Here is a 13881-nt window from a genome sequence, read left to right on the forward strand (position 1 = left end):
AAAAATAAATAAAACTCTCATCTAATCTAACATATTTATGGATTTGTTACTGAAAGCATGGGGAGATAACTGCTGCTGTTTTGTGGTTTGCAGCTGTTTTACACCACCGGCCCCCTCAGAAGGAGACTGTGGTGGTAACTAGCTGTGATTTCAGTCTGGATGAGGTGTGCCAGCCGGGCATCACTCTCCTCTGGGACTTGGTGCAGGATGACAAGGCTGTGAGTCTTCATACTCCTCATCTACACGTTTCAAAACCAGTTGAGGTTATGCCTGGTGATTCCATTGATGCACTGTGTTAAAATAGTCCTCGGTATTCTGGTGTTGTGATTAAGCACTATCAGAACAGGTGCTACCAGCAGTAATGAAAAGTCCCTCTCCAGCTGTAATGGGTCATTACACATAATGTCTCTACCTTGGTTTGCTCACCTGACTTGCAATTTATTCACATTATTATGTGACATGACTTTATCATGTGGTTAAGTTAAATAGAAACTAAAGCATTTTGATTACTTCTTACCCAGTTGTTTGGGACTTTACTTTTGATGCACTTTTTTGTTTGCTTTGCAGCATTTATTACCTGACGGCCTGGCTGTTGAAGCTGAGAAAGCCCTGTGTACTTTAGTCTGTTTCTCAACTGAGCGAAGAATCAAAATGAAATTTATAGAAGCTTGCATTCAAAATGTAGCTAATAACAGGTAAGAAGAATAACTTCCATTTTATGTTCATGGTTGTACAAACCAAGCACTATTGTCAACACTTGATTTGGCTTTCACTTTAGAAAAGGTGTCACTTTATTCCCAGTTGAATTATACTTTGCCAGAGCATTTGTTTTATATGTTCTGCGGATCTTTGAACCTGTAAATTTAAAGCGCAAGTAAATTTAACTAAAATGTGATGGTTTACCAAAAAAAGTTTAGTTTTCATACAAATTTCTTTCATTCATAGATTTGAAAGCTCTGAGAAGTCATTTTGAGTTGCTTTTTATAAGAATTTCCGCATGCACGCTCACAATGTCACCTTTAAAGTTTAGGATCAGAGCCTTCAGTTGTTTTTCTAGATATGGCCCTGCCAACATTGAGGATAAGGAATCCAATATTTGAACCTCATCAAATAAAGATTTATAGAAATGGTCACTGCATTTATGTTATTTCTTGTAGAGTTTCTGAAAGACACAAGGTTTTTGTTTTTATTTGGTTTTAGGTCAGTGGCGGTATCTTTACGTCTGCTTCCGAAAATCTTCAGTTCTTTCCAGCAGTACAGAAGTGGCCTGGACACCCACACCGTTACCATGTAAGTTTACACGGCTTTCTCATTCCTTTACTCTTAAATGGAGTGTAATTATTAAAACCATTGATCAATAATAACGGAGAGCTTGTTCCTACATAAAGTGATTGTCTGGAAAGCTCAATTGACCTGGGTCGTGGATAAAACAATCTTAGCCTTTATTCTGTATATGTAATGAATCATAAAAGACTCTACATCTCCAGAAGGACGCAGAATTGCCGTACAGGTATTGGTCTTACCTAACATCATTTTTGCTACTGTTTACAGGTGGGCAGAAAAGGAGTTCAGTATGATGCATCACTTCTTTGATAACTTGTTGCATTACACAAATGCCATAAAGAATGGAACCATACCATCTGGGGCTCTGTAAGTATTTTGCCAAACAGCATTAAAACCCATAGAACCTTCTTGCAGTTTAAAGCAGAAATTGTAAGTTTATTACGAATAGTAATTTTTTTATTTTGGAAGATAATTTGTGTTCTTCTTATTAATGTTTTGTGCATGTTGGTCAGTAGACTGGAACTATGTATTAATAAAGTGTTCAATACAAAATGACTTCATAGAAGAATAATTTAAGATTGACATCATTTGAACTGTGCCACTAGCAGGAAATTCTGTGTTAAAATTATTTGAAGTAAAACTAAATCTGAAGTATATATTACAGTACATTTGACCTTCACATTTGTGACCTTCATAAAGTTTTTTAAATTTGTGTATAATTCTTCATTTTACATTTCAGATGAGATTTGTTAAGGCACCTTTGATAACCCAGGCGTTTACTCTGGGCACTATGGTTTCCTCTACCCATAAATCTGACCACCTTGTATAAGTGAACTAAATAAATGTGATAAGCAATGTGTTGTCTCACCTGATCAGGTACAGTCATGTAGAAGAGATCCAGGTACGCCTCCTGTTCCTAACATGCGTATTCTCCTCTATTGGATCACCTGAAAACTTCAGTAAGTATAAACATCTGCGCCACCTTTACCTTTAAGCTTTTAGAAAATCCTGATGTGTTAAACTTGGTTACAGAAGATCTCCAAAATATAGACAAACTCAAAGACAACAGAAAATAGCTCATTATATTCAGGATTACATATACCATGTGTTAAATGTGTTTTGAAATAATATAATCTAGATCAAGTGAACACACCATGGACATGGTTAGCTACAGACCCAAAATTTGTTTGTATTCTGTGTTGTTTGTGTGATTTGTTTGTGTTTGTGCAAGGCTGAGCCTGGATCAGGTGGACAGCCTGTGGACGTGTTTAGCCACAGACCCAGAGTGTGCTGATGCGTTTATGTTTGTGTTCGTACAGGGCTGAGTCTGGATCAGGTGGACACTTCAGATGTGTTTAGCCACAGACCCAAAGTGTGCTGATGTGTTTATGCTTGTGTTTGTACAGGGCTGAGTCCGGATCGGGTGGACACATTTCAGACGTGTTTAGCCACAGACCCAGAGTGTGCTGATGTGTTTGTGTTTGTACAGGGCTGAGTGTGGATCAGGTGGACACTTCAGATGTGTTTAGCCACAGACCCAGAGTGTGCTGATGTGATTATGCTTGTGTTTATACAGGGCTGAGTCTGGATCAGGTGGACACACTTCGGACGTGTTTATCCACAGACCCAGAGTGCACTGATGTGTTTATGTTTGTGTTTGTACAGGGCTGAGTCTGGATCAGGTGGACACACTGTGAACATGTTTAGCCACAGACCCAGAATATGCTGATGTGTTTATGCTTGTTTTTGTGCAGGGTTGAACCTGGATCAGGTGGACACACTTCAGAGGTGTTTAGCTACAGACCCAGAGTGTGCTTATGTGTTTATGCTTGTGTTTGTACAGGGTTGAACCTGGATCAGGTGGACACACTTCAGAGGTGTTTAGCCACAGACCCAGAGTGTGCTGATGTGTTTATGCTTGTGTTTGTACAGGGCTGAGTCTGGATCAGGTGGACACAATTTAGAGGTGTTTAGCCACAGACCCAGAATGTTCTGATGTGTTTATGCCTGTGTTTGTACAGGGCTGAGTCTGGATCAGGTGGACACACTTCAGAGGTGTTTAGCCACAGACCCAGAATGTTCTGATGTGTTTATGCTTGTGTTTGTACAGGGCTGAGTCTGGATCAGGTGGACACGCTGTGGACCTGTTTGGCCACAGACCCAGAATGCTCTGATGTGTTTATGCTTGTGTTTGTGCAGGGCTGAGTCTGGATCAGATGGACACGCTGTGGACCTGTTTGGCCACAGACCCAGAATGTTCTGATGTGTTTATGCTTGTGTTTGTACAGGGCTGAGTCTGGATCAGGTGGACACACCTCAGAGGTGTTTAGCCACAGACCCAGAATGTTCTGATGTGATTGTGCTTGTGTTTGTACAGGGCTGAGTCTGGATCAGGTGGACACATTGTGGACCTGTTTGGCCACAGACCCAGAATGTTCTGATGTGATTGTGCTTGTGTTTGTGCAGGGCTGAGTCTGGATCAGGTGGACACATTGTGGACCTGTTTGGCCACAGACCCAGAATGTTCTGATGTGATTGTGGTTGTGTTTTTACAGGGCTGAGTCTGGATCAGGTGGACACATTGTGGACCTGTTTGGCCACAGACCCAGAATGTTCTGATGTGATTATGCTTGTGTTTGTGCAGGGCTGAGTCTGGATCAGGTGGACACATTGTGGACCTGTTTGGCCACAGACCCAGAATGTTCTGATGTGTTTATGCTTGTGTTTGTGCAGGGCTGAGTCTGGATCAGATGGACACATTGTGGACCTGTTTGGCCACAGACCCAGAATGTTCTGATGTGATTGTGCTTGTGTTTGTGCAGGGCTGAGTCTGGATCAGGTGGACACGCTGTGGACCTGTTTAGCCACAGACCCAGAATGTTCTGATGTGATTGTGCTTGTATTTGTGCAGGGCTGAGTCTGGATCAGGTGGACACATTGTGGACCTGTTTGGCCACAGACCCAGAATGTTCTGATGTGATTGTGCTTGTGTTTGTGCAGGGCTGAGTCTGGATCAGGTGGACACATTGTGGACCTGTTTGGCCACAGACCCAGAATGTTCTGATGTGATTATGCTTGTGTTTGTGCAGGGCTGAGTCTGGATCAGGTGGACACATTGTGGACCTGTTTGGCCACAGACCCAGAATGTTCTGATGTGTTTATGCTTGTGTTTGTGCAGGGCTGAGTCTGGATCAGGTGGACACATTGTGGACCTGTTTGGCCACAGACCCAGAATGTTCTGATGTGTTTATGCTCGTGTTTGTACAGGGCTGAGTCTGGATCAGGTGGACACATTGTGGACCTGTTTAGCCACAGACCCAGAATGTTCTGATGTGTTTATGTTTGTGTTTGTACAGAGCTGAATCTGGATCAGGTGGACACACTTCAGAGGTGTTTAGCCACAGACCCAGAGTGTGCTGATGTGATTATGCTTGTGTTTGTACAGGGTTGAACCTGGATCAGGTGGACACACTTCAGAGGTGTTTAGCCACAGACCCAGAGTGTGCTGATGTGTTTATGCTTGTGTTTGTGCAGGGCTGAGTCTGGATCAGGTGGACACATTGTGGACCTGTTTGGCCACAGACCCAGAATGTTCTGATGTGTTTATGCCTGTGTTTGTGCAGGGCTGAGTCTGGATCAGATGGACACATTGTGGACCTGTTTGGCCACAGACCCAGAATGTTCTGATGTGATTGTGCTTGTGTTTGTGCAGGGCTGAGTCTGGATCAGGTGGACACGCTGTGGACCTGTTTAGCCACAGACCCAGAATGTTCTGATGTGATTGTGCTTGTGTTTGTACAGGGCTGAGTCTGGATCAGGTGGACACGCTGTGGACCTGTTTAGCCACAGACCCAGAATGTTCTGATGTGATTGTGCTTGTGTTTGTACAGGGCTGAGTCTGGATCAGGTGGACACATTGTGGACCTGTTTAGCCACAGACCCAGAATGTTCTGATGTGATTGTGCTTGTGTTTGTACAGGGCTAAGTCTGGATCAGGTGGACACATTGTGGACCTGTTTAGCCACAGACCCAGAATGTTCTGATGTGATTGTGCTTGTGTTTGTACAGGGCTGAGTCTGGATCACGTGGACACGCTGTGGACCTGTTTAGCCACAGACCCAGAATGTTCTGATGTGATTGTGCTTGTGTTTGTACAGGGCTGAGTCTGGATCAGGTGGACACGCTGTGGACCTGTTTAGCCACAGACCCAGAGTGTTCTGATGAGTGCCTAAGCTGGTTTCTAAACCAGGCCAAGAGCAAAGATCATCATGCCATGGGACCCGAGACTTTCAAACATATCTTCCTTGAAAAGGTGAGAACCATTGAGTCACATATAACTGAGTGATAACTAAATAAATATTGGTAAGTGTAGGCTTGCTGTGAAGTAGTGTAGATGCATGTTTTGGTAATATTCAGAAGACATATATTTGAACACCTTGATGTATAATATAGGACTGTAGTTCCAAACTATTTACCTTATTATTATACCAAAGATAAAAACACTTCCCTAGAGCAGAAAAACACTGCTCATATCAGGGACAAATTGTCGTTGTTCCTGGAGTGAGACATTTTCTGTTCCTTGTTGTGGTTTTTTTCATAGTATCAGTGCTAATGTTTGCTTCAAAACTTTATACAATGTTGAAGAACTCTGAAATGCATCTGAACATTCAGTAATCTTTCAAAACTTTGGATGGATATGGATTATTATCTTATTATAAATCTTTCATTCAGATGCCCAAGCTGTGCCCAGAGTCAATGAGTATGATTGGTCTAAACTTGTTCCAACAGTTGTGTCACCGTGCACGATTGGCCAATGCTTCATTAGAAAAGCCGCTATCAGAAGACCAGGTGAGCTAGGAATTGGATACTTATTCATTACATTGCAAAGGTTTTAAAGGGGAGCAAGCATTTTATTGTTGATGGTGTCATGAAGTTAAATGCTTAAATGTGGTTCAAGATTAAGATTTGAAAAATTGGAAAAGCTGAACAAGTACTAATCGATCCAAACATGTGGATATGTGTAACTACACTTTTGCTGCTGTCACATTGTTTTTAATGTACTAGATATTTCATGGAACTAAACGTAAACTGTTGAGGCAGGTACAGATAAATACTCACACTTGACAGTACTGGCTGTCGTGTTTGTGGAGGATGTTTCTGTTTTTGATGTACATGAAGCATTTTGAAAAGAAAAAACTTACCCAAAGCAGAAAAAGTGATTTGTCTTTTTATTGATTTGTTTGGTGTTTTCTGCCATTATAATGGGAAGAAATGGGGCGGAGCTCCAGGGAAACCCACCACCATCGGCACGTTGCTGGTAGACCTTCGCATGTATGACAAGAGGGGAAACCAGCATGTGCTGGACTTGAACTTGCTGCAACGACATGCGTGAGAGCCTCGGTAGTCATTATGCTGCACTAGCATGCTAACACAGTCAGCTATGAAGGCCGTCAGAAGCTGTAAAGTAGATGACATGCCATGTTGCGTGAAGATAGTCACCCTCTGATTCCAAATTCTCACTGAATTTATGTCTTAAAATATGAATGTAGGCTTATATATATTAAAACTGAGAATACTCCAAATTCTGACTTGTACATATGTGTCCATGTGATTGTTAAAGCTCTGTGGTCATACTTGTCTTGTCAGATCTGTGGCATGGACCAGTTGTGGGGAGTGGCATTACGAGCTCACAACAACGATGTCAGCATGACAGCCATACAGTTCCTGAATGCCTACTACATCAACTGTAAGTGTCAGCTGTTCTCACACATCTGCTGATGGTTTTATTTCAGCCATTGTGTTTTTGTATGTTATTATATGTGGTGTAACTTCAGCCATTGTGATTTGTATGTCATTATATGTGGTGTAACTTCAGCCATTGTGTTTTGTATGTCATTATATGTGGTGTTAGTAAGTGGGAAGGTCTTCCAGCAACCTGCGGATGGTCGTGGGTTTCCCCCCGGGCTGTGCCCGGTTTCCACCCACCATAATGCTGGCCGCCGTCGTATAAGTGAAATATTCTTGAGTACGGTGTAAAACACCAATCAGATAAATAAATAAATATGTGGTGTAACTTCAGCCATTGTGTTTTGTATCTCATTATATGTGGTGTAACTTCAGCCATTGTGTTTTTGTATGTTATTATATGTGGTGTAACTTCAGCCATTGTGTTTTGTATCTCATTATATGTGGTGTAACTTCAGCCATTGTGTTTTGTATCTCATTATATGTGGTGTAACTTCAGCCATTGTGTTTTGTATCTCATTATATGTGGTGTAACTTCAGCCATTGTGTTTTGTATCTCATTATATGTGGTGTAACTTCAGCCATTGTGTTTTGTATCTCATTATATGTGGTGTAACTTCAGCCATTGTGTTTTGTATCTCATTATATGTGGTGCAATTAGAAGATTTAAAGATAGAAGATTTATAATAGATCAATTCAGCAGTAATTTTTTGGTTCCAGCCTTATCCTTTTGGTTATAAACTTGTAGATTCATACTTTTTCATGTTGTAGCAATGTATTGTGTATTTATCAAGGCTAAGTTCTTAAAGCAGTGCATGTAGAATGAGAACTGACACATGGGCATGTTTCGTGTTTGGTAGGTTCGTACGAGTCCTGTTTGTATCTTGATGGAAGAGGCTCTCTAGAGAAGGAGGAGGAATTTGTTCAGCGCTGTATGAACAGTTTGGGGACAGCGCTACAAAATGTACAAAAGGTAAGGTGTTTGTTAGGATCATAGCATGCCCTATACTGACAAGCAGACTTTTTAGTCCTGGTTTTATTACCGTATTTCAGCAACCTTTTCTCAAGGAGGCGAGACCAGTTCAGCTTGCTGCATGATGTCACAACTCCACAACATTGCCCCGACCTATATGAACATAAAAGCCCATGTCACGAGAAGGGGGACTAACTTGTTTTCATACCACTGATCACTTTGCAGTAGACCGCACGACTGGTGGTGTGGGTGTAGACAATACTTGTAGGGCTATAGACTTGCGGCGTTGGTCCTGATAAATCTAACCAGTGTCATGCAAAAGGGTATGGCTAAACTTAAAAACTGCACAGCTATCCAGTTAGATACACATGAAATTTCTCCAACTTCCCATCGTAATGTGCCGTAAATTAATCATTAGTTCAGTATGATAACAGATATCGCATAAGGTTGAGTGCCTCAATCAGGGATTCCAAATCAGTGAAATCGAGGTCAAACCTTCTATGCTAACACCTGTCTAACAGTGGTAAACACCTAACCGCGGTAAACACCTGTCTAACAGCAGTAAATACCTATCTAACAGTGGTAAACACCTGTCTAACAAGGGTAAACTCGCTGTCCTCCCCATGAAGAGCATATTTGTTAACATGCATTGCGGCTTATACCTATCTCTGACAAGCGTAATTAAAACGGTCCAGTATAGGTATATCAAATGTAGGGGTGGTATTTTATGCAGTTCTCACCCAGCATTACGGTGGGAAGATTTCTTAAAATGACGATCATAACCTCAGTGTGTACGGGTTGAACATTGTATTCGCTTGTGTGAAATTGGTTACCCATTCACAACTTCATATTGCAACAATTTTAAACATTGTGTTGGTGAACGGCTATTGCCATTCCTCAACAAATTTTCTGAGAACTCAGTCACATGTGCCAAATTGTCTTACAGATAACTGACAGCTTACATTTAACATTGTCCAATAAGATGGACATATTTTCATTGACCTGCCCCTTGGAAAACAGATTGATTGTGAAATCTCCCATGTAGACTGTATGACGGGAGTTCAAAGTGTTTATGTGCATGTGTCGTCATGTATGTGGTGACAATTACCACTGTGAATTTGGCCTTGATGCTAAACCATGTCAGTAAAACCATCATAAAGTCATTTACCGATTGGTGTATTCTAATGATGTTCACCTCACTTAATCTACTTACCACGGGCAAAACAACAGGAGATGGCATCGGGTCTCTTGCTGTGATTGACGTTTCCTACAAACTGTGCTGGAACTGAGCAAATTTGTGATTTGCATATCAATACTATTTGGCTGTTCAAATTTGAATACACTCCGTCAGATGTAAATTGACATCGCCTCCAAATTTTCACGCAAAGAATGCTAGCCTATTGTCAGGTCATCAGAGCCAACATTGGTAAGGTGTGAAGACGTGTACATGAACGTTCTACTCTCATGCAAATAAACTGGGTGAAAATGAAGCATGAAAAAAAAATCGCATATTCAGTTATCAGTATTTTGGAAACGGACAAACATTGTTAAATGTACTTCGACTGGTTAATACACTCAGTAAGGTATTATCAGCTCAGCGTAACGTGTAATGTGACATCTAGTCTGAGTTAATACACTCAGTCAGGTATTATCAGCTCAGCATAATGTGTAAGGTGACAACTAGTCTGAGTTAATACACTCAGTCAGGTATTATCAGCTCAGCGTAATGTGTAATGTGACATCTAGTCTGAGTTAATACACTCAGTCAGGTATTATCAGCTCAGCGTAATGTGTAATGTGACATCTAGTCTGAGTTAATACACTCAGTCAGGTATTATCAGCTCAGCATAATGTGTAAGGTGACAACTGGTCTGAGTTAATACACTCAGTCGGGTATTATCAGCTCAGCGTAACGTGTAATATGACATCTAGTCTGAGTTAATACACTCAATCGAGTATTATCAGCTCAGCGTAACGTGTAATGTGACAACTTGTCTGAGTTAATACACTCAGTCAGGTATTATCAGCTCAGCATAATGTGTAATGTGACATTTAGTCTGAGTTAATACACTCAGTCGGGTATTATCAGCTCAGCGTAACGTGTAATATGACATCTAGTCTGAGTTAATACACTCAATCGAGTATTATCAGCTCAGCGTAACGTGTAATGTGACAACTTGTCTGAGTTAATACACTGAGTCAGGTATTATCAGCTCAGCATAACGTGTAATGTGACAACTAGTCTGAGTTAATACACTGAGTCAGGTATTATCAGCTCAGCGTAATGTGTAATGTGACAACTTGTCTGAGTTAATACACTCAATCAGGTATTATCAGCTCAGCATAACGTGTAATATGACAACTAATCTGAGTTAATACACTCAATCAGGTATTATCAGCTCAGCGCAACGTGTAATGTGACAACTAGTCTGAGTTAATACACTCAGTCGGGTATTATCAGCTCAGCGTAACGTGTAATATGACAACTAGTCTGAGTTAATACACTCAATCAGGTATTATCAGCTCAGCGTAATGTGTAAGGTGACAACTAGTCTGAGTTAATACGCTCAGTCAGGTATTAGCAGCTCAGCATAACGTATAATGTGACAACTTGTCTGAGTTAATACACTCAATCAGGTATTATCAGCTCAGCGTAATGTGTAATGTGACAACTTGTCTGAGTTAATACACTCAATCAGGTATTATCAGCTCAGCATAACATGTAATGTGACAACTAGTCTGAGTTAATACGCTTAGTCAGGTATTATCAGCTCAGCGTAATGTGTAATGTGACAACTTGTCTGAGTTAATACACTGAGTCAGGTATTATCAGCTCAGCGTAACGTGTAATATGACAACTAGTCTGAGTTAATACGCTCAGTCAGGTATTATCAGCTCAGCGTAACGTATAATGTGACAACTTGTCTGAGTTAATACACTCAACCGAGTATTATCAGCTCAGCGTAATGTGTAATGTGACAACTAGTCTGAGTTAATACGCTCAGTCAGGTATTATCAGCTCAGCATAACGTGTAATGTGACAACTAGTCTGAGTTAATACACTCAACCCAGATTCAACCCAGACTTTTTCGTAAGTTTTACTGCTTGCGAAAAGGTCGCAGAAGTATGGCATGCCAAGAAGCAGCTGTTGAAGTATGTATGTGGTAAACTAGATATAGGTGATTCAGGCATATATCACAATTTTGCTGAATAACAGCACTTTTTCTTTCTATGGCTTTCTACTTGTGGGGTCAAATTAAGAAGAGTGTAGTTTTTAGAACAGCAAAGATGCTAACCAAAAAAGTGCTTAAAAGTATGCATTCTTCTCAGCTCAAATATTTATATTATATGTTTATTTTAGAACTGTGATTCTAATCTGCTTGTGATACAACGTGGTCTAGTACTGCTAAAGAACCACCTGGAGGCGTTCAGGAAACGCTACGCCTTCCACCTGCGCACCTGGCAGATTGATGGTCAGGGGATCATCAGCCACCAGAGAAACCTGCAGGACCGACAGTCCACGCCCATCCGTGTCCTCCTCCAGCCTGCTGGCATCGCAGAAAAGGTGAGAGGAAACTGGAAAGTCTTAATATTCATGATTTTTCTGTTTTTCAGTTCTCTCAAGCACATAAATATGTCCAAAAACAACAGTTGCTGGAACAGTTTACATTCCCCACAAATTAGATGGCTTTTCAGTTTTATTTTTATACCTCTGACGACATAGATAAAATATTCATTCTGCCCATAAAACAAAAATGTTAATTTGTGTGTCGCCTTTGAAGTGGATTAAGGGTCTTTCTTATCATCACTTGACTACGACAATACGCTCATTCCAGCTGGCTGCCTCTGGGGCGTTTGTCAGTTTGTCATGCATTATGCAAGGTCAGTGCTCAGCATTAACACTGATCCAACGGAATTTTGGTTGAGTCAGTAGAGTTGAACAGTCTGTAATTCAAGGTTAGTTACCATGCAGTGGCCATCCTACAATTAAAAATTAATTAATTGTAATTACCCTAATTACTTAATCTTTCTGCATATGAAAGAGAAAAACCTCAGTGTAATTTATGCACATTTTCCATTTGATTATGGAGACGAATCAGTATTGGTTGGATTGGCCAGTTTCAGGGCTTCACAAAAAGTATAATTTTATCAGTCAACACAGAAAAATGCCTTCAGAATATGCTTGAATAAACACCTTGCAAACATGTGAAAAAGGTTGAAGAATTACAGGCGTTTTGGCCCTTTCAAAGCTTTGCGCTGTACTTGTATGCAGTTTACAGAAAATCTAGTTCATCTCAAAGGATACTTACAGTCTGATTGATGAATGGATTGCTGTGTATAACTTTACGATTATCACTCAGCTGGAGTTGAAACATGATTGGCTTGTGGTTGATTTTCACTCCATTCCATTCCATTTGCTTTGCCAGAGTACATTGGAAATGTATGCGTCAGATCTGATCACTGAGCTCAGAGCAGAAGTCGCGCGCTGGTGGGAAGCCTTACAGATACAACAACAACAGCAGCGCCAGGCTGCAAGTCACTCCGGCTCAATGCTCTCCCCAATTCTGGGCGCCATGCTGGGGGATGGACCAATCAGAATGATCACACAAGGCCAGGAGTTGACTGTTGACATGGATGAGAAGACTCTTGGAGAAATGCAGTTTAAAGATATGCAGGTTAGATAAAATACTGTTATGTACACCAATTTCAGATTTTGCTCCTGTGTAGGGAGAATTCTTTTTTCATCCTGTACAGGAATAAATTTTTTTATTGTTTCTGTGGTTCTTTTTGTACCTAATTGAAAGATAAGCCTTTCTTGTCTAACTTAACCATTGAATTATGGTTCATGTAACGATTATGCAACCACATGCGAGGAAACTTTTCGCAATCTAATTTCCATTGAGTTTGACTGAACTGCGTGTTTTATGTTTCAGTTAGTACTGGTGTCTGTTGGTGCTAGCAGGCCTCCAAGGAAAATGGACGGGACCATTCCCTCTTCCTTCTTACCTCCCCCTGATCGTGATAAACTTCCCATGATGCTCCTACTTCAGGAGCCTCACTTTGAGCAACTGTTGACGCTGATGGAAGACCTGAGCAATCTTCAATTTTCAGAGAAAATCATGGTATACCTTCTCACTCACTTGGTAAAAGTTTAGATCTTAAAGTGTGTAAAATTTACAATTTGGCTAATGAAATAATGTAGACATATGGTTAAGGACGGTCTGTGAGAACTGTTTGGCACTGTAACAGCATATAGTCACAGGGGTATGGCTTTCAGGACTGACATGCAGGACGTGAAGCAACCCACATCCTGGAGTTTGTCGTAATTATGTTTTTGCCTCTAGTTTCCTGGGTTTAAAATGGCCACGTGGTAACTGATATATTGAGAGCACATTGACTGGTAAAACAAGGACAGCTCTTAGTTTGCTTGGAAGAGTGAAACAAGAGATCTATCTCCACCTTTACATATGAAGTGGGAAGTACCCACCAGTGTCAGCATACACGAAGTCCAGTCTGTGTTAAAATAATGTTATTTTGTTACAGGAGAGTCAGGACTTGTACAGTGTGCAGACCAAGGCACGAGTGTTGTCCCGTAAGGTCGGGGAGCTGCTTATGTTACTGCCCACCAGTGTCAGCATACACGAAGTCCAGTCTGCGTTAAGATAACGTTATTTTGTTACAGGAGAGTCAGGACTTGTACAGTGTGCAGACCAAGGCACGAGTGTTGTCCCGTAAGGTCTGGGAGCTGCTTATGTTACTGCCCACCAGCGTCAGCATACACGAAGTCCAGTCTGCGTTAAGATAACGTTATTTTGTTACAGGAGAGTCAGGACTTGTACAGTGTGCAGACCAAGGCACGAGTGTTGTCCCGTAAGGTC

The 13881-nt window shown here is 41.2% G+C and overlaps 1 protein-coding gene across 2 annotated transcripts in view; it reads left to right on the plus strand.

Annotated features, from left to right (window-relative positions):
• LOC135469192 (ubiquitin carboxyl-terminal hydrolase 34-like) overlaps positions 1 to 13881 on the plus strand; it is a 58003-nt gene that overhangs the window by 3512 nt on the left and 40610 nt on the right. For both annotated transcript variants that reach the window (XM_064747736.1, XM_064747737.1), the window contains exons 4-15: positions 94 to 218; positions 568 to 695; positions 1201 to 1290; positions 1552 to 1650; positions 2161 to 2243; positions 5442 to 5596; positions 6016 to 6132; positions 6931 to 7030; positions 7890 to 8002; positions 11364 to 11567; positions 12430 to 12678; positions 12937 to 13125. In XM_064747736.1, coding sequence (XP_064603806.1) covers positions 94 to 218; positions 568 to 695; positions 1201 to 1290; positions 1552 to 1650; positions 2161 to 2243; positions 5442 to 5596; positions 6016 to 6132; positions 6931 to 7030; positions 7890 to 8002; positions 11364 to 11567; positions 12430 to 12678; positions 12937 to 13125 — 1652 coding nt within the window. The remainder of the gene's footprint in view (positions 1 to 93; positions 219 to 567; positions 696 to 1200; positions 1291 to 1551; positions 1651 to 2160; positions 2244 to 5441; positions 5597 to 6015; positions 6133 to 6930; positions 7031 to 7889; positions 8003 to 11363; positions 11568 to 12429; positions 12679 to 12936; positions 13126 to 13881) is intronic.

This window comes from Liolophura sinensis, chromosome 6 (genome assembly GCF_032854445.1).
Source record: "Liolophura sinensis isolate JHLJ2023 chromosome 6, CUHK_Ljap_v2, whole genome shotgun sequence".
Taxonomy (NCBI): Eukaryota; Metazoa; Mollusca; class Polyplacophora; order Chitonida; family Chitonidae; genus Liolophura; species Liolophura sinensis.